Source organism: Bison bison, unplaced genomic scaffold, assembly GCF_000754665.1.
Source record: "Bison bison bison isolate TAMUID 2011002044 unplaced genomic scaffold, Bison_UMD1.0 scf7180017864259, whole genome shotgun sequence".
NCBI classification, from domain to species: domain Eukaryota; kingdom Metazoa; phylum Chordata; class Mammalia; order Artiodactyla; family Bovidae; genus Bison; species Bison bison.
The window spans coordinates 3,678,495-3,703,171 of record NW_011494831.1 but is presented as its reverse complement, the minus strand read 5'-3'; the positions used below and the strand labels follow the sequence as shown (position 1 = coordinate 3,703,171).

General features: G+C 52.3%; 3 protein-coding genes across 3 annotated transcripts in view; 2 read left to right on the top strand and 1 right to left on the bottom strand.

The window, feature by feature from the left end:
- The window catches only part of RPAP1 (RNA polymerase II associated protein 1), a 24,789-nt gene extending 17,829 nt beyond the window's left edge, over window positions 1-6,960 (top strand). Inside the window, exons 18-27 of the mRNA XM_010848055.1 lie at window positions 156-314; window positions 468-669; window positions 1,092-1,201; window positions 1,444-1,639; window positions 1,811-1,963; window positions 2,174-2,319; window positions 2,888-3,644; window positions 5,960-6,136; window positions 6,278-6,337; window positions 6,443-6,960. Coding sequence (XP_010846357.1) covers window positions 156-314; window positions 468-669; window positions 1,092-1,201; window positions 1,444-1,639; window positions 1,811-1,963; window positions 2,174-2,319; window positions 2,888-3,644; window positions 5,960-6,136; window positions 6,278-6,337; window positions 6,443-6,595 — 2,113 coding nt within the window. The 3' untranslated portion in view covers window positions 6,596-6,960. The remainder of the gene's footprint in view (window positions 1-155; window positions 315-467; window positions 670-1,091; window positions 1,202-1,443; window positions 1,640-1,810; window positions 1,964-2,173; window positions 2,320-2,887; window positions 3,645-5,959; window positions 6,137-6,277; window positions 6,338-6,442) is intronic.
- Window positions 6,961-9,543: 2,583 nt separating this feature from the next.
- Window positions 9,544-17,289, top strand: LTK (leukocyte receptor tyrosine kinase). Its single transcript, XM_010848054.1, is given in 12 exon segments — window positions 9,544-9,601; window positions 9,791-9,934; window positions 10,603-10,692; window positions 10,788-11,056; window positions 11,281-11,437; window positions 11,513-11,703; window positions 15,544-15,770; window positions 16,299-16,391; window positions 16,711-16,776; window positions 16,964-16,999; window positions 17,001-17,088; window positions 17,182-17,289. Coding segments are annotated over 12 exon segments (1,527 nt in total).
- Window positions 17,290-18,664: 1,375 nt separating this feature from the next.
- ITPKA (inositol-trisphosphate 3-kinase A) overlaps window positions 18,665-24,677 on the bottom strand; it is a 7,957-nt gene continuing 1,944 nt past the window's right edge. Inside the window, exons 2-7 of the mRNA XM_010847990.1 lie at window positions 20,708-20,804; window positions 20,410-20,626; window positions 20,065-20,269; window positions 19,725-19,826; window positions 19,359-19,430; window positions 18,665-19,268 (exon numbers count right to left, since the gene is read on the bottom strand). Of these exons, the coding sequence (XP_010846292.1) occupies window positions 19,065-19,268; window positions 19,359-19,430; window positions 19,725-19,826; window positions 20,065-20,269; window positions 20,410-20,626; window positions 20,708-20,777 (870 nt within the window). The 5' untranslated portion in view covers window positions 20,778-20,804 and the 3' untranslated portion in view covers window positions 18,665-19,064. The remainder of the gene's footprint in view (window positions 19,269-19,358; window positions 19,431-19,724; window positions 19,827-20,064; window positions 20,270-20,409; window positions 20,627-20,707; window positions 20,805-24,677) is intronic.

Below are 24,677 nucleotides of genomic sequence, written 5' to 3'. Positions count from 1 at the left end.
GAAGACACGGAGCAAGGCCTGCCCAGGCCTCCCTCCTGCTCCTTCTCAGCCAGCCTGCAGAGGCCTCAGGGCAGGCCTTGCTCCGTGTCTTCTGTCTCTGTCTCCCTCCTCACACTGAAGGGTGGTCTTTGTCTCCCCCTCACCACCACCACCAGGGAGCTATACCCTGTGCTGACGCGAGCCCTGCAGGATGTGCCGAAGGAGCTCAGTAGCCCCCCGCCTCGGCCCCTCGCTCTGCAGAGGATTGCCTCGCTGCTCACCCTCCTCACCCAGCTGACCTTGGCAGCCGGCCACATCGCCCCTGAAAACAATAGGTAGGCCCTTGCCCTGAGCTTCCGGTGGAGAGTCGTCCTGCTGGGAGCTCTGGGATCAGTGGGAGGGCTCCTCCACAGAAAGAGGGTGGCTGGAGCCTAGAGGGCGGTCCGGGCAGCCAGATCCTCACCCGGCCCCTTTTGGCTCTCCTGTAGTCACTCTGCTGAGGCCAGTCTGTTGGCCGGCTCTTCCTCAGTCACTTGGACACAGGTGTCTGGGCTCCAGCCTCTCGTGGAGCCATGTCTCAGACAGACCTTGAAGTTGCTGCCCAGACCTGAGATGTGGAGTGCCCTGGGCCCGGTGCCCACTGCCTGCCTGCTCTTCCTGGACGCCTACTACCAGGCCTGGAGCCAGCAGGTGCGTGTTGCCTACTCGCCTTCCCCCTGCCCTGCCCTGTCTGTGTCTTAGCATTCTGCCCTCTTTCTCATGTCTCCACCTGTCCATACCTCCCTCTTGCCACCTTTTCCGCCCTCCACCTTTTCCCTCCTACCATTTTTCCTCTTTCCACCTTCACATCCAGTAGAGCTTCCAAGGAGCCATGTTGGCAGAGGCCAGAGAACCCCAAATAGCAGCTTAGCCTCCCTGGAGCCGTTATAGTCTCTCATGACCCCTGCCAGCACAACCTCAGAGTCTTCTCTCCCTCCAGAAGGGTCAGAAGGCAGAAGCCTCTAAACACTGACTCTGGGGATCTTGGAATCGTAGGCTCAGCCTGAGTGCACAGGATCTAGGAGGATGGGGGCTCCTGGGCCATCAGCTCAGTGAATCTCATGGTTTTCCAGCCAGGCCTGTGCCCAGAGGATTGGCTGCAGGACATGGAGCGCCTGTCAGAGGGGCTGCTGCTGCCCCTGCTGAAACACCCTTCTCTGGGCAGCCTGTGGGATTCCCTGGGGTATGTACTATGTGTGTGGTGGAAGTTGGTGAAGGGAGGCAGTTTTGCTCCTTGTGGGGTTCCTGAGTCTAGCTCCCTGGTCCATTCAGCTTGAGGGAGACCTGAATCCCTAGTAGGCAGCAGCTGGGGGCTCCAGGGAACATGGGCCCTGTCTGCATGGCCACCTTGCCACTGACCTTGGTCACAGACAACCCAGCACACCTCAGACCAGAGCCCCCTCGGCTTCTCCACTCTGCCTCCAGGTGCTGCTCCCCTCTGTGCAACCCACAGTCCTGTGCTGTGGCCCCCGAAACTATCTCCAGCCTCGTGTCACTGGGCTGTGCGGGGGGCCACCCCCCTCTCAGTCTGGCTGGCTCAGCTTCCCCCTTCCCGTTCCTCACGGCCCTCCTGTCTCTTCTTAACACCCTGGGCCGGATCCACAAAGGACTGTGTGGCCAGGTGAGTGCTGGGGGCCAAGATGGCAGGATTGCGGGGGAGGGCACCCCTTGGGGAAAGGAGGCCTGTTTTGTCAAACCCTCACTTCTGAGTTTGGCAGGGGACGGGCGGCCGGGGAGCCCCAGAAGGCATTGAAGTCACCTTCCGAATCTGAACACACTTGCTCTTCCTCAGCTGGCCACCGTACTGGCTGCCCCGGGACTCCAGGACTATTTCCTGCGATGTGTGGCTCCTGTGGCCGCTCTGCACCTCACCCCCTTCTCTGCGTGGGCCCTGCGCCACGAGTACCACCTGCAGTACCTGGCACTCACCCTGGCCCAGAGAGCGGTGGGTGCCCCTAACCCCCCACCGCCCATGAACCTCATCGTGCCTCCCTGGAACATGTGCTGCTTCTAACAGGCCATGCAGCTCCTACTTTGCTGAAGACATGCCCAGAACCTGTGCCTGTTGGCACGTATTCTCTTCCTCACTTCTGCTCCCTATGCCCCCCTCACCCCCTCTGCCTCCTCCTCCCCCTTCCCCCTTTTTTGTCCACAGGCAACACTGCAGCCACCAATGTCAGGCACCGACGCGGCCCTCTGTCATGGCATGGCCTTGGCCCTGCTGGGCCGGCTGCTGCCTGGGAGTGAGCACCTCGCCCATGAGCTGATGCTGAGCTGTGTGTTCCGGCTGGAGTTCCTCCCGTAAGTCCAGGCTTGGTAGCATCAACTCAGCCCTTTCAAAAAGCTGCTGTGGTGGTTGCCAGAGCAGCTCTGAATTGGGAACCAGAAGACCTGGGCTTAATTTTCTTTCTTCCATGGATTACACTTGGCCTGTCTTGAGTTTCCGTTTCCTCATTAGTCAAGTGAGGATGAGGATAACACACTAGGGTATTATTATGAGACTTCTATGACTGTATGGCTGGAAAATGGTTATAAACTAGCTGTAAACTTGTAAAACTAACAGTTACTCAGTGTTTACTCTTTGTCTCGTCCCCCTAACTATATGTCTCTAATTATTTAACCCGTACCATGAGATGGGTATTATCGTCATTATTATCATCCCCATTTTACTATGCGGGAACTGAGACAGAGTTCTGTAAACGAGCACCTAGGTAACTGTCTCTAGTGTCCATCCTCTTAACTGCCATGTGGCTGATTATTAGGGGGACAGGAAGCAGCAGGATTGGACCTGGGAGCCTCTGGGAGGCCCTGGAGAGCTGGTGGCCTTGTGGGTTCTTGCCCTCATTTTTGTTTTCGGGTTCCGTTACAGAGAAAGAGCCTCAGGGGGTCCAGAGGCAGCTGACTTCTCCGACCGGCTCTCCTTAGGAAGCGGTGGAGACCTTGGATGTGGGCGAGGGGCTCTCCTAGCTCAGGCCTGCCAGGACCTCCCCAGCATCCGCAGCTGCTACCTGACCCACTGCTCACTGGCCCGGGCTCGTCTGCTCGCCTCCCAAGCCTTGTACAGAGGGGAGCTCCAGCGAGTCCCAGCCTTGCTGCTCCCTGTGCCTAAGGAGCCGCTGCTGCCCACTGACTGGCCTTTTCTGCCATTGATTCAGCTCTACCACCGGGCCTCAGACACCCCCTCGGGGCTCCCTCCTGCTGACACTGTGGGCATAGCCCTGCGGGCCCTGCAGTGGGTGCTTGTCCTGGAGAGCTGGCGCCCCCGGGCGCTCTGGGCTGTGTCTCCTGCTGCCCGCCTGGCACGGCTCATGTGTGTGTTCCTGGTGGACAGTGAGTTGTTCCGGGAGACCCCAATACAACGCCTGGTGGCAGCCCTTCTGGCCCGGCTCTGCCAGCCTGAAGTCCTACCAAATCTCAACCTGGATTGCCCACTTCCTGGACTGACATCTTTCCCGGACCTCTATGCCAACTTCCTGGAGCATTTTGAGGCTGTCTCTTTTGGGGACCACCTCTTTGGGGCTCTGATTCTCCTGCCACTACAGCGTCGATTCAGCGTCACCTTGCGCCTCGCCCTCTTTGGGGAGCACGTGGGTGCCTTGCGAGCTCTGGGCCTGCCACTGACCCAGGTACTTTCTCAGTCCAGTAGGACCTACTATGGGCATCCTGTCCTGGGCCTTGGAAACACTCCTGAGCAGCGGGGTGCTTTGGTGGCCTGAGGTTCTTTATCTTACCTCTTGGGGGCTTTGAGGAGATGAAAAAAATACATGAAAAGGATTTATCATGGTAACTGGCATACCACAGGTGTTCATTATTACTAATGGCACGGTTCCTTGCTCCTGAGGTGCTACAGTGTAGACGAGAGATGTACTGAAACCAGTATAGTTCTCAGTTATTCAGATTCTAGGTGTTAAGTCAGGATTCAGAGAAGGCAACGACCAAAGTGGATTTTCCACGAGGAGAAGGTTTTGTGGAAGAAGTGGGAATTGATCTGGACACAAAAGGTCGGGTATAATTTGGATTGTTGAGGAAGGACAGAATGTACCTATTGGAACAGCATATGCAAAAGCTCAGAGGCAGGAAGAAATGTGATAGAGTGGGAGGAGGAAGGAGTCACACAGATACCAGCCTGGGAACTTGGATATCAGGCTAAGGAGTTAAACTTGTAAGCTATAAAGAGTTCCAGGCTCTTTTAAGATTTGTTTTTTTATTTCCATTACAGCTTATTTTGATAAGCTTGAAATATAAACATTTTAGTACATATATAACTATGTATAAGTATAAATGTATAGTTTAGATAAAAAACTAAAATATTTTTAAGAATTAAAAAAACATTGTAGAGAATTCTCTGGTGGTCCAGTGGTTAGGACTCTCACTGTAAAAGGCCTGGGTTTGCTCTCTAGTCAGGGAACTAAAATCCCACAGGCTGTGCAGGCTGCAGCCAAAACAGGAAAAAAAAAGATAGATTAGTAATAAAAATAATGTTACCGTTATCCATAATCCTACTGCCCAGTGGTGACTTTTGATTTTGATTTATCTTTTTCTAGTCTTTTTATTTTTTTCCACATGGCACAGCATGCAGGATCTTTCTTCCCCAACCAGGGATCAAACCTGTGCCCCTTGCAGTGGAAGCACAGAGTCCTAACCAGGGAATTCCCTCTACCCATTTTCATGGATATGTGTGTGTGTATATATATATCTCTCCTAACCAGGGAATTCCCTCTACCCTTTTTCATGGATATGTATATATATAGGCAGCACTGTTGCTCTGTGAGAGCTTTCTCTAGTTGTAGGTGAGTGGGGGCTACTCTTCGGGCTTCTCATTGTGGTGGCTTCTTGTTGCAGAGCACAGATTCTAGGCATGTGGGCTTCAGTAATTGTGGCTCAAGGGCTCTGAAGCACTGGCTCAGTAGTTGTGGCACAGGGACTCAGTTGTTCCATGGCAATGTGGAATCTTCCTGGAACAGGGATCGAACCTGTGTCCCCTTGCATTGGCAGGCCGATTCATATCCACTGCACCACCAGAGAAGTTCTTATGTGTATACATATTTTTATAAAATTGGGATCACCACATAATGTTTTCTTAATTTAATGTTATAAGCATTTCTCACACTATTAAATAGCCTAAGAAATCAACATTTTTATTATATAATAATCCACTGTGCAAGTAGGTCACAGTTTATTAGAACCCCTTAGTGGGCATCAAAGTTTGTTTCTGATTTTTTGCTATTTTAAGTAACACTCTGATAAACACCACTGGACATAAACACATAATCATTCTGCATGGAACTAAGAAAGAATAATTTTTTAGAAAAATAATTATTATTTCAAAGAACATGAACTTTTGAAAGGTTTGGTAATAGAATTGAGCAGCTGCATATGACATTTTGAAAGTTTCAAGCAGATTAAACAGGCAGTGGTGGCAGTAGGAATTCACAGCTGCTTCTCAGTTTCCCAGTTTCCACTGCTTTCCAGCTCTTTAGTCTTTTTTAAAAAAAATTTATTGGTGTGTAGTTGATTTACAATATTGTGTTTCAGGTATACAGCAAAGTAAATCAGTTATACACACATATATATCCACTCTTTTAGATTATTTTTCTATATAGGCCATTACAGAGTACTGAGTAGAGATCCCTGTGCAGCAGTTTCTTATTAGTTATTTATTTTATATATAGTTGTATGTATATGTCCCCATCTCCCAATTTATCCCTCCCCCCCGTCCCCTGGTAACCAAGAGATTGTTTTCTACATTTGAGAGTTTGGTTCTGTTTTCTAAATAAGTTCATTTCTAGCTCTTTAGTCTTTAACCTTTGTCCCTTGTGATAGAGAGGGACGGATCTCTGCCCTCAGGATTTGGTTCATATGACCATCAACCCTCCACCCCATTGTCCACTGATACACATCATGCCCTCACCCTCAGCATGTCTCATATCCCCTGTCACAGCTGCCTGTGTCCCTGGAGTGCTACACGGCGCCTCCTGAAGACAACTTGGCCCTCCTTCAGCTCTACTTCCGGGCTCTGGTTACTGGTGCACTCCGTCCACGCTGGTGCCCTGTGCTCTATGCTGTGGCTGTGGCTCATGTCAACAGCTTCATCTTCTCCCAGGACCCAAATAACTCAGTAAGTTACATTCCCATCTCCAAAGGGAGAAAGGGGCCTGCAATTGATCTGGGCCAGCTGGGGAGGAGGGGAGGGCCCAGCCAGGCCAGCGATAGGTACCTTCTCTTGGCCTGGTGCCACCTCTTCTTATTCTGCTTCTAGGACGAGATCAAGGCTGCCTGTAGAAGCATGCTGCAGAAGACTTGGCTGCTGACAGATGAGGTGAGGGGGGCACATCTTGGAGGTGGGAGAATGGAGGGTGTTGGGGAACAGAGGTCTCAACAGGATCTCACTACCTGCTACATAAAGTTTCTTTCTTCTCTGCAGGGCCTTCGGCAGCACCTTCTCCACTATAAGCTTCCCAGTTCTGCCCTTCCTGAGGGTTTTGAGCTGTATCCCCAGTTGCCTCCTCTGCGTCAGCAGTACCTTCAGAAACTAAGGATCTCAGGGGTGCTCCCAAATGGGGTATCAGATACCTAGTATAGCTGCTGCAGATGAAGAGATGGATACACTCTCCTGGAGTTACCAACAGATACCTGGCCAGAGAGAAGGGCTTTGTGTCCTCAGAGTGGGCGGGAAACAAAAAGAGTAGAAGGACTGCTTTCCTGGGAGGAAGCAAGCTTCTCGACCTGTTTTGGAGCTGGGTGAACCTACCTGTATATCCTGATAATTGGAGCCCAGAATCTGGGACTTCTGAGGGTCTGTACTGGGAGTGAAGGGTGACTTAGCTATGTCCCCTTGGGGACAAGACAAACCAACTATACCTCTCTTCCTCTGCCTACACCCTGGCATCAGTGTGTATGAATACTGGAGCTGGGCATTAAAATAAATTTTTTTTAATCATCTGGGAATGTGATTTGGACTGGTTTCAGATATACTAGTTCAGGATTGGTATCAAGGGATGGGTTATCCCGGGATCTTCCCAACCCAGGGATCAAACCCAAGCCTCCTGTGGTGGTAGGTGGGTTCTTTACCACTAGCGCCACCTGGGAGGCCTGCAGCTTGTCTCCTGTGGCCTCATTTCCATAGTTGCTATCCTGAGAAAGAGAGTCCAAAAATCAGACTGGCGCGGTAGCTGTCTGTCTTGGATCTGTTTGGGCTGCTATGTTAGAATACCACAGGCTGGGTGGCTTATGAACAACAGATATTTATTTCTCAGAGTTCTAGAGACTGGGAAGTCTTCCCTGATAGCTCAGTTGGTAAAGAATCCACCTGCAATGCAGGAGACCCTGGTTCAATTCCTAGGTCAGGAAGATCCACTGGAGAAGGGATAAGCTACCCACTCCAGTATTTTTGGGTTTTCCTTTCAGCTCAGCTGGTAAAGAAAACGCCTGGAATGTGGGAGACCTAGGTTCGATCCCTGGGTTGGGAAGATCTCCTGGAGAAGAGAACAGCTTCCCACTTTCAGTATTCTGGCCTGGGGAATTCCATGGCCTGTGTAGTCCATGCGGTCACAGAGTTGGACATGACTGAGCTACTTTCACTTTCAGAGACAAGAAAGTCTAATATCAAGGTGCTCGCAGATTTAGTATCTGGTGAAGACCTGCTTCCTGGTTCATAGACAGCTCCCGCATGGCAGAAGGGACAAGGGAACTCGCTGGGGCCTCTTATTTTTGGCCACACAGCTTGTGAGATCTCAGTTCCCTGACTAGGAATTGAACCCAGGCAATGGCAATGAAAATGCTGTGTCCTAACCACTAGGCCACCAGGGAACTCCCCTGGGGCATCTTTTTATAAGGGTACTAATCCCATTCCACTCATGAAGGTGAAAACCTCATGACTTAATAACTCCCTAGTGGCACCACCTTCAAATAGGCTCAATATGGAGATTCAGTTTCAACATATGAATTTGATTGACGGTGGGTCTGGGGCGGGGTATGGGTAGTGGGGTTCTATATAGTGAGGTTCTACAACACCTCTTCCACTGTGGACTTTAGTGATGGTAGGCAAAGACTGGGGAGGATTGGATCAAAAAGTAAACTCTGGTTCATCAGTTTCTCTCTTCCTTTTTGGCACCTCTAGGTTGTTCTTATGTCTGAATTCCAACACTAAGCTTTCTTAGTGTCACTTGCTGTGTGAAATTATAATCATTGTGTTTACAGGTCAGGGTGAGAGCCATGTGCCATCAGTAGGTAAAGAACCCATCCCCTATAAACGGAGCTGCTGAATACAGAATTAAACGGTATGTTGTACTGAGCAACTCCCATATTTATGAAACATCAATAGTTCTCAAACTTATGTGAAAAAAAAAATCACTTGGACATGGTGTTGAAACAGATCACTGGGCCCTACTGCCAGTGTTTCTGATAAAGTAGGTCTAGGGTGAAACCCAAGAATTTGCGTTTCTAACAAGCTCCCATCTGCTGCTGCTGTCCAGAACCAACCACACTTTGAGAACCATCGGCTTACAGGGACCTTGTAAAGTAAATTCTGTGACCTCATAGTAAGAGTTAAAAAAAGACATAAGTGCCAGACATTTTTTTTTTTTTTAATCACTGTAGTGTCTACAACCAGCACTATACACTCAGAGATTACCAAGTAGCTAACTACTATAACTTCTTTTTTCAGTATTTTTTTTATTAGGTCTCAGCCTTCAAAATTGGTATTTTGAGCAAAAAAAAAAAAAATGAAGACACAAAACCACCTGATGGAGTGTGGCCCTCTCAGTTATCAGGTGCCTTGTGGTTACAAAACAACTTCCCTTCCTATGTTTTTGCAAGTGGTAGAGAAACTCCTTGAGTTGTGATCTCTTCACCAAACCCAGTTCACTACAGATGCTAGTCTTTTTTTCCCTGCAGCACAGCATGCAAGGTCTTAGTTTCCCGGCCAGGGATTGAGCCCATGCCCCTGCAGTGGAAGCACGAAGTCCTAACCACTGGATCACCAGGGAATTCCTGGCACTCTGGTCTTTTGATATCAGGCCCAGGCTTTTCACCAAATCGTGGAAGTTGTGCACAGAGTTGACATAGGCAACAAAACTGTACAAGTGAATGCTTGACATCCCAGGGTCTGAGCTGGGGGTAGTCAGGTAAGCTTTAGGACCCAGCGGTCTCCAGTAAGAGGCAGGACATTCCTAAAAGCAGCAGTCTGAGCCTGCAACTCTGGCTGTGGCGGGCCAGTCCTCTTCCTTCAGCTGCTGCTGTGTCTCTGGTAAGTGCCTTCAGGCAGTCAGGGGACCATAATGTTACAGGCAACTTCCTAGACTTGGGGGTGGCAGACAAACGGGGTTCCAAGTGGCTCCTGCAGAGGCCTTGAACACTTTAACCCTTGCAGCCAAAGCATGGGGAGTGCAGGTAAAGAAATGTGGTGGGTGCCTGATCCCAGGATCCAGATATCTGCTGGGGAAGGAGGGACAGGCCCTGGGTCTCAGCGTGGCATGGGGGCAGAACCACCAAACTAAGTGGAGAGGAAAATGGGGGCCCTGAAGGATGGACCTCAGTGCTGTGCCCAAGACATCCACTGGGAAAAGCTCTCCGGGGAAGAAAAGTGAGCACACATCACCCCTACCCCACCCCAGCGGGCTTTTGGCAACCAGAGTTGGCTTGGGCAGCTTCCAGGTGCTAGTATGTCCCAGCTAGGTTGGGATAGGGGTGTGGCTGCGAGAGGCTCTCCATCTGCCATCCTGTTAACACATGTGCCCTCTCCCAACCCTGCTGTCACCTCATCACCTTTCAGGTGCAATTCTCTGCTCCAGCTTGGGGTCCCAGGCACCATTTCCCCCCTCCTCGTCCTTGCTGCCACCAGCTCCAAGTCCCTGGGACCCAGACATCACCACCCTGCCTAGCAGCTTTGAGCCAGCCTCTCCCATAATTCCCTCAGGTGAGCTCTGAGCTCCTTCCTCCTCCTCCTCTGCTCTCCACTCTGTGTGGGGTCCCTCAGGCTGGGGCAGGTGCTCCTGACCCTTTCCTCCCTCCCTGCTTCCAGGCGCTGAGGGGTGTTGGCTCTTCTCCACCTGCAGGGCCAGGAGCTGGCTTGGGCCCAGGACCACACTAGCAGCAGTGTGGTGGTAACAGTGGGGGCCCTGGGACTCTGAGCAGTTGTGGTAGGCATGGAGTGCTGGCCAGTATCTATAAAGAATAGATACTGGCAGAAACAGGAGTAGATGTGGGCAGCAGCTGAAAATCTGAGGTTCTGTGGCCTGGGGAACTAAGGGTACCTGTGCTCCACTTTGAGTCTTGGTGTATCCTGCAGTGACAAGCAGCTTTGTCCCTTCCAGCCAAACCCTGGAAGGGGTGGCAATAGTTGCCATCAAGTTAGCTATTCCCAGGAGCCTGTTCCTGCCAAGTGGAGTATTCATAACCAGTGGCTGCTGCAAGAGGTGGCTTGAGCCTCCCTCACCATCTCCATTAAGCCTCTTGAAATAAGAGCAAAATCTAATTTTATGGTTTGCACACCTAGTCTCCGCATTCCTTCAAAATACACTATATCCCCTAGGTCCCTCAGATAAGAACTTCTGGAACCTCCTCCATCACTAATCTCTACCTTAGGCGGGCAGGCTGAGGACCAATGGTCAAGGGCCAGGGACTCAGAGCCCACTTTCCGCAGGATCTCAGCTCATGGCGCCTCGGGCAGCAAAGGTACCAATAGACACCTATCACAGGCACATGGAATCTTGTCTCTGCCATCTGCTCCCTTGGTTGCGGGAGAACCGCCTTACATCCTCGTGGGGCAGCTGGGAGAGGACGCCTGTCTGGAAGGAAGCGGAGCGGCTCAAGCGCCCCACAGCAGGGGCTGGGTGGAGCGAGGGGCGTTTCTCAGGGTTCAGACCTCAGCACTTGGAGGGAAGGGCCCGGGCCTCCACCGATTGCAGCACCGGCACCGGACTTCCCGCGGGAGAGTTTCCGAGCTGCTGAGGAGAGGGCGGCGACGAATGGGATCGAAGGGGTCCCAGGGTCGTGGCGCTGGGCAGGAGGTGGTGGGGGCGCCACCTACGTCTTTCGGGTTCGTGCTTCCCTCCACGCGTGCTGTCCCGGTCTCCGGAGCTAGGCGTTGGGGTCCGTCCCACCGAGCGCGCACTCACAGGATCTCCTTGGCGTCCCCAAAGCCGTGGGCCTGACTGCGAGCCCCTATCTTTACTCTAGTCCCTGGGGTGCGAGCCCTCGCCCAGCGCCCGGCTTCTCATTCGACGGCTGGAGGGCGTGCCCCTGTGTGTCGCTGCCGCGTAGCTGCGCATAGGTGAGCCGAAGCAGCTGCTGGTGGCGGCCGCAGGAGGCGGTCGGGCGTACGTGAAGCCGCAGGACCGAGGGGGAACTCAGACCACCGCCCAGAAACTAGAGAACCGCTCGGTGGCGCCCAGGAGCAGCTGAAGAGGCGGGGCGGCAGGTGAGGGCGCGGGCTGCGAGGACGGGAGGCCGTGCTTCCCGTCCCCGCGGCCAGCCACCCCGTGTCTCTCTACAGGTGCAGGGGGCTTCTGGACCTCGCGGGCCCCCTACACTCCCCGCCGGCGGGTCAGCGAGGAAGGGGTCGGGGCAGTCAGGGCAACGCGGAGGTCTGGGCTAAGCTTGGCTGGGGGGCAGCCGGCGGCTTCGCGGGAGGTGGCGGCAGCGCTGAGGTGCACCCTTGGGGAGGGCAGCGGGGCAGCCCCGAGAGTGAAGTAAGGTTACAGCCTTAAGGACAGACCTAGTCCCTCGGAAGACAGTTGGGAAAAGTGTTGAGCCTGCCTTCCAGGCCAGAGCAGGTAGAGTAATAAATATCAGAAAAAGAGGTCGGGTAGGATGCAAAGCACACGTGCAGACTGTACTCCCTCGATTTTCTTTTACATCCAGGATCTTTGTCAGCACAACATGTCCCATCCTTGATCTGTAGCAGTCCCAGGAACTTAGAGCTGGCTGCGTTAGCAAGCTGAGCTGGGAGGCAGAGAGGCAGGGGTAGTATAAGTCAGCAGTTCTCAGAGCATGGTGCCTGAGCCATTAGCACCACCTAAGTTGCTAGATCTTCACCACCAAGATAATCACGATGGTATGATCACTCACCTAGAGCCAGACATCCTGGAATGTGAAGTCACGTGGGCCTTAGAAAGCATCACTACGAACAAAGCTAGTGGAGGTGATGGAATTCCAGTTGAGCTATTTCAAATCCTGAAAGATGATGCTGTGAAAGTGCTGCACTCAATATGCCAGCAAATTTGGAAATCTCAGCAGTGGCCACAGGACTGGAAAAGGTCAGTTTTTCATTCCAATCCCAAAGAAAGGCAATGCCAAAGAATGCTCAAACTACCGCACAATTGTACTCATCTCACACGCTAGTAAAGTAATGCTCAAAATTCTCCAAGCCAGGCTTCAGCAATACGTGATCCGTGAACTTCCTGATGTTCAAGCTGGTTTTAGAAAAGGCAGAGGAACCAGAGATCAAATTGCCAACATCCGCTGGATCATGGAAAAAGCGAGAGAGTTCCAGATAAACACCTATTTCTGCTTTATTGACTATGCCAAAGCCTTTGACTGTGTGGATCACAATAAACTGTGGAAAATTCTGAAAGAGATGGGAATCCCACACCACCTGACCTGCCTCTTGAGAAACCTATATGCAGGTCAAGAAGTAACAGTTAGAACTGGACATGGAACAACAGACTGGTTCCAAATGGGAAAAGGAGTACGTCAAGGCTGTATATTGTCACCCTGCTTTATTTAACTTCTATGCAGAGTACATCATGAGAAACGCTGGGCTGGAAGAAGCACAAGCTGGAATCAAGATTGCCGGGAGAAATATCAATAACCTCAGATATGCAGATGACACCACCCTTATGCCAGAAAGTGAAGAGGACCTAAAAAGCCTCTTGATGAAAGTGAAAGAGAGTGAAGAAGTTGGCTTAAAGCTCAACATTCAGAAAACTAAGATCATGGCATCTGGTCCCATCACTTCATGGGAAATAGATGGGGAAACAGTGCAGATTATTTTTGGGGGGCTCCAAAATCACTGCAGATGGTGACTGCAGCCATGAAATTAAAAGACACTTACTCCTTGGAAGAAAAGTTATGACCAACCTCGATAGCATATTGAAGAGCAGAGACATTACTTTGCCAACAAAGGTCCATCTAGTCAAGGCTATGGTTTTTCCAGTGGTCACGTATGGATGTGAGAGTTGGACTGTGAAGAAAGCTGAGCGCCGAAGAATTGCTGCTTTTGAACTGTGGTGTTGGAGAAGACTCCTGAGAGTCCCTTGGACTGCAAGGAGATCCAACCAGTCCATTCTGAAGGAGATCAGCCCTGGGATTTCTTTGGAAGGAATGATGCTAAAGCTGAAACTCCAGTACTTTGACTACCTCATGCGAAGAGTTGACTCATTGGAAAACACTCTGATGCTGGGAGGGATTGAGGGCAGGAGGAGAAGGGGATGACAGAGGATGAGATGGCTGGATAGCATCACTGACTCGATGGACATGAGTTTGAGTGAACTCCAGGAGATGGTGATGGACAGGGAGCCCTGGTGTGCTGCAATTCATGGGGTTGTAAAGAGTCAGACACGACTGAGCGACTGAACTAAACTGAACTGAACTGAAGTTGCTAGATATACAAATTCTCAGCCTCCCTCCAACCTCCTGAATCAGAAGTTTAGGGGAGGGCCCCATTATCTGTGTTTTAGTCAAGTCTCTAGGTGATTCTCATGTACTCCAGAGTTTGGAAACCACTGCTCTAAAGAAATGGAGCCTTCCTGTCTGTCTGGGCAGTATTGTTCCTAAGTACTTTATACACGTTATCTCCATTGTTGTAGAAGTAGAGCATGTGGGTTGGGCCTCTTCCATTTTATAGTTGAGAACATGGGATTAAAGAGGTTCAGACAGACAAGGAGCAGCCAACCTGAGCCAGGCTTGCAGATTCCAGCTATTATTTCTTCCCACCTTGCTGGCCCCTCAGCTCCCACCTGCCATCCGGCAGCACTAGTATTGTGATGTGAGTGTAGACAAGGCCACACTGGGGTTTCCACGGGGAGACTCCGGCTTCCCTGCTGTATAAGCCAGCTTTCCGTCTGTGAGGAGCTGTATGCTCCTCTTCCTTCCCCCATTTCATAGCCAACCCTCTATCTCAGTTTCTGGCAGGGAGTGATGCCTCAGAGACTGACATCACCTGGACTGATGAGGAGGGTGCAGTATTTGTCATACACCCCAACAGTGAGCTCTGCCTGCAGCTTCTGGCAGGTATTGGCCCCTATCCCCCACCTTTCAGCCTAGTCTAGCCCTTTTCCTCAGTCTCTCCCATCTGACCACCAGCTCTGCCCTGTGAACTACCCAGTCTTGCACAACTCAGGAATACTTGGGAGCTGGGCTGTCACTTGTGATGTCAGAATGGGGCATTCTGGTCTGCTTGTCAAATTATCTCTTGCTCTGAATTCTCTTCAACAACCTGCAAGCTCAAGAATCCCAGAAAAGGAAGCATACAAGCTTGACAGAAGTCCCCCAAACTCTCCCACCCTCTCTAAATGCCTGGCATTGCTCCTCGTTCCAAAGTTCAGGGCTAAAATTAACCACGAGACTGGAAAAAGTACATACGCCCCCACCCTCACCCAGCAATATCAATTCTTTTACTCATTGTCATGGAGAGTCACGGAGAGGTGGAGATTCAACTAGACCTCAATTGCTGCCTTTGCCTTTTGAAGATCTGCCAATGCCAGGCTGAGTTCCAGTTGGCCAACTGCACGTGCCCAGAGGGCATGGAGCTGGCTGAGGATAATGTCACCTGCATGGGTATGTCCTGCCTGTGTCTGAGGTCTGGACTTGTGGAACCGTGGGAGGGGATGAGCACTAGGGCACTGGGAAGGATATCTGCTGTGTGCCAGGCACTGTGCTGAGTATTGGCCAGGGGATTAGAGGTGTATCAGTGCATGCTCTGCCTTCAGGAAGCATGTAGTCTAGTGTGGTAGGGGAGATACTGATCACTGTCTCTATGTATGTCTACATTTATATCTAGATATCTACCTATATCTTGTAGTGACAGTTGCCATGGGAGGTGTAAAGTGTCTTAGGGGTGATGAGGAGGGAGCAGTTGCATTCATTTAGGATAAGTGAGGAAAGCATCATGGAAAAGTGAACACTCGAGCTGAGTCTTGAGGCATCACTAAAAGTTGGGGTAGAGGGACAGAGAGGAGTTTCCCACTGGAGGACCTGCCCACCCCCTCAGGCCTTTTGTTTCTGATGGTGGCTGTGGTGGTGGTCTTGACACTGAGCCTTCCTACGGTGTGTGGGGTCCTGATTCTGGGTACAGAGCACCCAGCAGGCATGGCTGATTTCTTCACTGAGCCAACAGGCTTCTGTGAGGTCCCAGGGGCAAACAGTTGATTTCAAACCTCTACTCCCAGGACAGAAGTGGCAAACTCCCCTAGGGTTCTAAAAAGTAGAAGTACGTGGGGAGGCCTGAGAACAACATTTATCTTAATGGGCATCTGGAGAGGTGTCCTGGGCAGGGGGGCAGGTCAGGGTGGGCCTGATGGGCAGGTAGAGAGTATGCCAGTGTTCCTCCCATCCTTGGTGAACCATAAGAAGTGGCAGGATCCATGGTGGATGAAGCTGCCAGGCCTTGAGCTCCAGATCATCAAGCTTCACATCTCCACCATGAGGACAATCCCCAACCCCTACTACTTCCAGGTGAGTCTTGGCCCAGCCCAGTCCTGTATGCTGCCCCCAGGGCTTACGGAGGTTTCCTCAGCCAATTTCATTCTGCTCAGCTGAATCCTCTCCCTCCTTCTGAGAGCCTATGCACTCTGAATCCCCAGCCTCCATCTTGCTCCCTGCTGTGGTGAATTATGGATCCCAGTGAGCATCTCATCCAAACCCCTTGTATAGAGGAGATGGAGGTCAGAGAAGCCCTGAAAGGGGAAGTAACCTGGTAAAGTCAGCTGTCATCCCCAGTTCTGGGATGGTAGGGACCCTAAATATGATTCTTTGGCATAAGGATTGCCTTCGCCCCAGAGCGTCTGCAGGGACCCAAGGGAAGACTTAGCACAGAATCCCACCCCACCACCTTACCCCACACCTGCCCTTTCTTCTGCCCTGACTCTGCCCTGGTCACCGTCACCCCTGCAAAGCTTGTCCTTGGGGATATGCCATGATGCAGAGAGCTCAGACCTTGAGAGAGGGCCAGTTGAGCATATGGAGGATGAGCAGGGGACAGGGGAGGTTAAGGAGGCTCTAGACCCTCAAGGACGCTTCCCCAGACCCAACCACCCACTCCCTTCCAATCTGCCTTTCTGCAGAGCCCTGGCCCGTGGTGTCTTTGGAGAAACCTATGAGGGACTGGTAATTGGCCTTCCTGGGGACCTCAGCCTTCTGCAGGAGACTATCAAGGTGAGAGGGGTGGCGCTTCTGACTGAGAGTAGAAGAGAAGGGTCTCTGAGGAAGGAGTCATGGCTGGAGATAGGGTCAACCCGCCCTCTAGAAGTGTCCGGGGTACTCAGGAGCTCTGTTGCCTTCCTCCCTAGAGAAAGTCGCTCAGTCAAGTCTGACTCTTTGTGACACCATGGATAGTCCGTGGAATTCTCCAGGCCAGAATACTGGAGTGGGTAGCCTTTTCTTTCTCCAGGGGATTTTCCCAACCCAGGTCTACCGCATTGCGGGCAGACGCTTTATCAGCTGAGCCACCAGGGAAGCCCCTCTCCCTCCCTGGACTCTGCCAGAACTCTGCTGTCCACAGGATTGGCTGGATTTCCTCACTGAGGAGCTCATCCTGGGGTGCACCCAGGGCAAGGCGCAGAGGTGCAAGTGGGAGGGAGGCACCCAGACCCATCTGCAGAAATAGTTTCTCTTCACCCTGGGGCTGAAAGGTAGCGGCTCTAGGGACCTAGAGCTCCTCTCCAGCCTTGTGGAGCCTAGAGCATGGTTTCTCTCCCTGCTGGTGATAGGGTATATGCACTACCAGCGAGTTCAGCCATCAGAACATCAGAATACTGTGAGTACATCAGGGCTACCTCTGGCCTAATTCTGCTGGAGTTGGTGTCTGGAGGGGCCATGAAGGGTTTCCTGAATCAGAGCCAGCTGCAGCTGGTGTGACCCTTTTCCAGCCCTCTAGGCTCACCTAAAGACCTGTTCATGGGTCCCCAAACCTGTATGGTCTGATGTGCGTTCTGCCTGACCCAGGCCCAGCCATCACCTCTGGGCATGCAAGACCTCCTTCAGCTGGCTCGGGACATAGCCGAGGTTTGCTACTACCTGGAAGAAAATCACTTCATCCACAGGTCCGAGTGATATAGCCCTGGGGACCTCCAATCCTGCTCCCTCCCCAAGGAATAGCCCTTTTACATAACTTTTAAAGAAAAGATCAAGGCTGGAGTTCTGGCAGTGATTTTTTTGCCTGACTCCGCTGGGCCACCAGGAACTGCCTGCTGAGCTGCACTGGATCCAGCCAAGTGGCCAAGATTGGAGACTTCTGGATGCAAGCAATATCTACAGGTGTAGGACCTGGGCATGTGGTGCTCCAAGGGAGTTTACCAGCACCTTCGGACCATTTGAAGCCTCCCTGGAGGGCATTTTTACATCCAAGACAGACTCCTGGTGATAACATGCACTCCACTACCTTGGGTCACCTCATGTGAGGGAAAGGGAAGCTGTTCCTGATGGGTTCCACTGCACTTGGTTCCCCCCACGTGTGATGCAGGTCTTTAAATGCTGCTCTGGGAGATCTCACTGGGCTATATGCCCTGCCCTGGGTGCACCAGTCAGGAGGTGCCGACTGTGTCATGGGGCAGGGGAGTGGGGGTGGATGACTTTGCCCTCATTTTGCCAGCATCTTGGAGCATCTTCAGTACAGCACTCAGGTGTGCCACCTGACCTGACCCAACCATCCTGGACTTGGGGACCAGGAGGGAAACCATAAAACAACACTATGAATCCCTACTCCCCTACCTTCCTATTAAAGAACCCTGTTGTGCTGAATTCACCCCTTTCAATGTAATTAACCCATTCTGGAGGAGGAAGGGGCTGGGGAGCCTGTCTCTGGGGGGCCTAAGATCTCCACAGGCCCAGGAACTGAGTTTAGGGAGCTTGAAGAACTGGGGAGGGAGCCTCCTCGGTCCCCAGCTGCTCTTTGGCCTCAAGCCCCCCGAATCCAGGAGTAACCAACCTTGGAACCTTTGGAGTCTCACCTGTGGCCTAAGGGTCCTAAGGGTGAGGACTCTGGCACTGATGGTGCCAGTTCCTCCCTGCACTCCTCCCCAGGCTTCTAGGTGGCTTGAGTCCCACGTAGCCTCTGTCTCCTGCAGTCTGTGCTACACGTCTGGGCCTGTCTCAGGGCTGGCCTGGCACCACTGAGCTCTCCATCCTGGAAACCAGTCTCAGGCCTCCTGGGCAAGAGCCTGGCCACTCCCAGCCTTTGATATGTGGAGCTAGAGGCCACCCCCACCCACAAGGTGTAGGTGGGGAATTGAAATTGCCTCCTGCAGGAAGCCTTCTCTGGATTGCTCTTACCCCAGTTAGCATCCTCCACCTGGGCAGCCCCCAACACTACACATGCCGCTAACAAAGAGCTCTTGTCATAGACAAGTGATCTGAATGCACCTGACAGATGCTAGGGAACCAAGAAAGAAGGGACCAGAGGGAAGAAGGGGATGAGCCCAGAGTCAAAGCTGGTGTCTTTGAGTTTTATTGGGAAGAGGAGTCCATTGTAGTGTGGGAGTTCAGACCAATAGATCTAGTGCCTGTGAAACAAAGTTCTTTATCTGGCTTCTCTGGAGAGGTATGGAGCCCCCTCAGAAGAGCTGGGCTGAAGAAGAAGCCACTTACCCTGCTCTCCTCCTCCCTCCCCCGCTTAATTAGCGTCGCCGGCTCTAGGAACACTGGGGCTTGTAGGGGGCCAGGCCCTGCGCGTGCAGTGTGTCCCACAGTGGTTGGCACTTGTCCCTACAGGGCGGTATGCACTGCTCCGCATCGCGGGGTTTCAGTCTCTCTTGCCTGCATGCATGGTGGGGACGCAGGCGCAGCTCCATCTGTCAGACCCTCAGGTCAGCAGGGACAGGGGCCCAGCCTCATCTCTCGGCTAGGCTGGCCAGGATGCCAATGAGATTGTCCAGCCCCAGCAAGTAGCCGTCCTCTCGGTTGCCCTCTTCCCAGGGCCGCCGGTGGTCCAGGGTCTGGCCGTCAGGGAGGGGCGTGGTCTTGCCAAAATCGATGAGCCACACGCCGGCGCGATGGCAGTGATCATGCACGAAGAGGAGCGAGCTGCCGATCACCTGCCGAGTCCCCCACCGTCAGGCCACGGTGGAGAAGCCCTCCACCCTCTTCCCTCACAGACCACAGACACGTGAGCCTGCCCTTCTTACCTCGTGCCTCCTAAAGAACTCAGAGACCTCCAGAGTGTCCCGGATGTGCTGCAGGCGGTTCAGATACCTCCTCTGGAGAGGGTGGAGAAGGGGAGGACAAATTAAATACCAACTGAACCTCTGCGATTGTGAGATTATGAAGAACGCCACGATGCATGCTTGGCTTGGCAAATACCATGGTGAAGAAGGCGCAGGCCCCCACGTGGCGCGCAGCCCAGAATTGTTGTAAAGCAATAACAGCGCAGTGCGATAAACACTGGGATGGGGGTCACGTACGGACGGGTGTTGCGTCAGATGACCTGACCTGGGGGCACCCCTCGGTATCAGGCTCCCCAGCATCTCAGGGTTCTGGGATCCCACGCTCACCAGCACTTCCGCATCCCCTTGCACAAATTCCTCAAAGACGCGGATCACCTGCTCTCGGCTTCGCGTGGTCTTGAAGTCTGTACTGCAGGAGCCGTCGGCTTTCTGTAGAAGGTGGGCAGAAATCGTCAGGGGCCACGTGTGCGCCCAAAGGGAGAGGATCTGGCTAGCGCAGCGATACCTCCTGGGACGTTGAATGCCAGGGACAGCGAGACGGCCGCCAGAGGGTGCCTCTTCCGGGGGCAGTCGGGGTGGGAGGTCAACACGGAGGACAGACACCGCACAGTGGGGCTGGGGCGGAGGAAGGGCCCGGGAAATACAAAGCGACGCGAGCCTGGCCCACCTTGATGCCCTCGATGCGGAAGCCGAGAGTGGTGCTGGAGCTGATGCCTTCTCGCCACTGCATGTAGCGCGGCTTGGTAACTGCGCGCTGCGCGTGCTCCTCCTCGGTGGGCGCCTCAGGGTCGACTGCCAGCATCTTCTTGTACATGTCCTTCCGCAGCTTGGGCCGCTCACGGGCTTTGGTCAGCTCCTCTTCCAGATAAGTCCTACGGAGGCGCAGGCAGCGGCGCGGCGTGAGCGGGCGCACACTGGAACCTAGTCGAGCACTGCCTTGGGCACGCGTAGAGCGCTCGTTCCCGCCCTGGGCCCTTTACTGGTTTCCAGACGCCCCGCAGGGCACGCGTACCTGACGCCCATCTTGCAGTCTAGTACGCAAGGCCCATCGAAACCGTCGAGCAAGTCCTGCAACTGCAGGTAGCTCTCGCCGTCGCGCTCCACCACGCCGTGGAAGGCGGGCACGCAGCCGCGTAGCGCATCCGCCATGAGCCGCGCCAGGCAGTAGCGCTCCGGCTCCGAGCTGCGCTTGAGGATCAGTCCGCTGGTGCCCGCTGCCTTGAAACTCCCTGAGGGCAGACCTTGGTTAGTGGCGCCTAAGTCCCTTCCTCCCGGCCTCCGCCCCGCACCCGCCACGACCCCGTGCTCACCCGTGTGCCCTGCCAGCTGCACCCAGGCGTAGCGCTTCTTGAAAGGGCTCATGACCGGCAGGTTCACCATGGTCCGGATCTTCTGCCAGTGGCTTTTCTGAAAGCGACACGACCCGGGTCTGCCAGTCAGCGTCTCAGCAGTAAAGCCATCCTTCCTCTGGAACATGGTCTCGCCCCGTCCCACCCTACCCTAAGCAGCTCGTGCCTGGAGCTTCAACGGCTGATTCACTCAGGGGTTTATCGTGAGCCTGTGTGGCGGACGCTGAGACAAGCGCCTGGAGATGATAGACATCCAGTGTGCTGAAAAGAGCCCCAGCCTTAGCGTCAGAAAGCTCAGTTCTGCTGCTCCACAGCTGCACGGACAGGTTACTGAACTGCTCTGTAGTGGTTTTAGGACTTTTGTGAGGAAAACAGTCTCGTGATGTTAAAAAAAAAAATGCAGATTTTCAGGTCTACCACAGGGAAACTCTGAGCATTGCACTTTTACCAATGCCTCGGGATATTCTGGGGCTTGAGAAGCCTCTGAGTTCAGTTTCTTCAGTTCCCCGTAAAATGGGGAAATAACTACTCCCACCAGGTTGTTGTGAGTAGTGGTAAATTAGACTTGAGTGTGACAGCCCCCACCCCCAGTCCCATTCCTTGGCGTGGACCACTACTACCTGCACAACTCTGGATTATCATTTAATACTTGGGACCATTGGTTCCTCTTATTTAGGGAGAAAGACAAACATGGAAACAAATCATTACACAGGCCCAAGGTAGGGAGGCCAACCTGATAGGGCCTGAAGAAAGAATGGCTTGGTGCTCCCCAAGGTTCTCTTCCTATCCTTAGATGCCATCTCACTCCCTACCAGTTGACAAGGCCAGGGTACCCCAACCTGGACCCAGAAACCTGGGTTTTGAAAATGGAATACAGAGGGGAGGGTCTGTCATCTTAGATGAAACTGAGAGGGAAATTGAGATTTTGGTGTACCTTTTGCCTCTTGACCGTTGCGTCTAGTCTGAGATCATCTGATACTCTGAACCTTTCCTCTTCCCACACCAAGCTCATCACTCCTGTGTCTACCCACTGGAGCACACAGGTTTGCTCATCTAAAGAGTGTGTCTGCTGCCTCCTCCCAGGGCGCCTGCCTTTTAGAGGAATGACATGTGTGCCTTCACAAGGCTGGTCCCCAGGAATCCAGCTCTCACTCAGTCCACCAGAGTGAGAGGGAGAACTGGGGTGGAGGCTTAAGCAGAGGAGGCTGCTGACTATAAAACCGCTTTCATGGCGAGGAGATGGGAGTCAGTGACACAGTACTGGAGGGGGGAGTCCGAAGTTGCTTCCAGTCTTGGCTCTGTCACTTTCTAGCTGAGTGAACTCAAGTGAGAATTTCATCTGTGTGAGCCTGTTTCCTCTGGACCTAGCTGTTGCCATAACACGAGCCACCATTTACTGACCGCCCACTGCACACCAGGCTTCTCATCTCCAACAGACAGCATTGCTCCTGCTTTCTTCCTGTAGTCCCTACATGGCTCAGTAGGGTGTGATCACATGTCCAATCCCCAGAGATCTGGGGGTGTAGCCAGAAGCAGCCCACTAGAAGCATGACATCTCTTTCAAAACTCCCTTTTTCACTCTTTAAATACATACAAGGTTTGCATTATGCTGCATAATAAATCCAAGTTTTATTATAAAACTCTCCCACCTCCAAATCCTCAAATAAAATTCCAGGAGGATGTATGTGCCAGGTACATTGAGTGGCACATCCTATACCCTCTTCCCCCACACTCAGTTTGAAATTCATGATGCTGCTGCACATGCACAGTAAGTGCCTGAGATGGTAACTCTTGCCATTTTACAGAAGGCAATCAAAGTTCAAAGAGTTAACATTCCTGCTATCCCTGCTTCCAGCAGGCCTCCCAGTCTCTGCCCTAAGCTCAAGTTCAAAACCCACCCCCATGTTCCAATTGTCCCAGCAGGTTCCAGAGGTCAAATGGACCCTGCATGAAAAAGAATTTTGTATAAGATGAAGCAGTTTGCAGCCACAAGGTGCTGTGTTTTGATTTCTGGGGAAACACTGAGATCTGCCTGGGGACCCCTCTTTGTTAGCTGGACACCTTTAGTTTATCCAAAGGGATGGGTTTAGTCGTGGGGCTTCAGGAAGCTTTAGGGACTTACTGGCAGAATTTGGGGGGACAGTGGGGCCAGAATGGACTTCATTATAGGGTTCATCTAGTTCTGTAGCCACCCCAGTAGAAGATGGAATCAGCCTTAGGTTAGGTGAGATGGGAGAACTGCATCATCCTTTCTTCTGTGATCATGTAGGAGCAGTGAGTGAGGCTGGAAGGTGAAAGGTGGAGCTGGTAGAAGAGGATTTAGTACCTGCAGTCCTGAGCTACTGTCTCTTGAGTGATGTGTGATAATATAGCATTGGCTTGCTCCCAAACTGAGATAACATCGGGTTATCTCTCCACTCTCCCCACCCAAGTTTTGTGAGGTCATATTAGCCAAGAGCAGCAAAGACTAAGGTTGTTTCCAGCCATGTGGGTTACAGAAGGCTTTCAAACCCGTTATGCCATTTGAGCCCTCGCAGCCACCTTTTGAGGTTGGTTGGTAATGACAGGATTTAGTTCCTCTGCCAGTAATGGATAGGGTCAGATATGGAAGGAGTTGATGCAAGCATCATGGAATTCTGCCATCTTCATCTAGGGAGCTACCTCCCCCAGGGAACATAATGCATAAAAGATGCATATATCCAGAATGGTTCTAGGGGAATCATTCTTTGGCGAGTGGGTGGGGATTTTGGCACATGAACAACAGCAGGGAAGATATTTTTGAGCAGGTAAGGCTTTTATTGTGTGAATATCAGAAAGCAGATTTATTATGTTACAGAGTGAAACCTGGCTGAAAAAAGGGTTAAAACCCCATTGCCTGGCCCAGGCAAATAGAAGTCTGAGAAAGCATCTCACAGCAAGAGGCTACCCAGACACCTTGGGACAAAAAGCTCAGGAGAGCTGACCATGTGAGAGTCTTTGACGAAGTCACAGGAGGACCCTCTGATAATTCTTCACCCATGAGGCTGGACAGGGAGCATCTCCTTCTGGGCAGAGCTTAGCTGAATACTAGCCTCAGACCCTCCTTTTATTTAGAAGCCCTGAGGACTCCAGCTTCTTGTATCACACCAGACACTTTGTGTATCTTCTGCCAGAAGCCCTTTGCTTTCTTTGTCTTTGGTATTCATCTCCCCTCTTCCTGACTTCCATGCCCTACCTCCAGCCATCCAGACTCTGGCTAAAGCTCTCTACTAGCCCAACCCCCTTGCCATGTTCCCAATACTTTATCAAATAAGCACTCCTGGTGGTGGTGGTGGTGGTGAGAACAATCAGTTTAAATTTATAAAATGATTTGCACCAAGGTATAAGTGACCCACGACTTCACCCTCCCAGGGGCATTTGCTTTTTAAAAAGGAAGTCTGTTAACCTAAATTCTGCTCTATAATTAGTGAAAAGTGAAGTGTGGGAGTTCTGGGCCCAGGACAGGATGGCATCCAGGTCTCCTTACCCATCCTGGAGCACTGAGAGAAGAGAATCAAATGAACAAGAGTCAAACAACCTCTCTTCTGCTAGAGCAACACCCCCAAAATTGTTTTAAGAGGCAGACAAGGCCTAAGAATGTCATGCCAGCTGCCCTTGGGGACAGGCCCCCAACTCCTCTCTTGGCCTGTATGGTTTTTCTTCCCCCTGACTCTTCCCTCTACCGTAGGAAAGGAAGCAGGAAGGAGGCAGGCTGCCCAGTCCCAACTACCTTGAGGGGGAGCCCAGCTCCAGACTCTGGGCACACAGTGTGCGGCTTCTAGAAAGAAGAGGTGAAGGATGTACACAAGCCTTTCAAAGGCTTCCCGCTATTTACGTTATCCACCCAGGCCGGAGGTGTAAGGGGCTGGAGAGCTGAGAGTTGAGGAGTGCTGCAGCAGTACCCTTCTCCCGG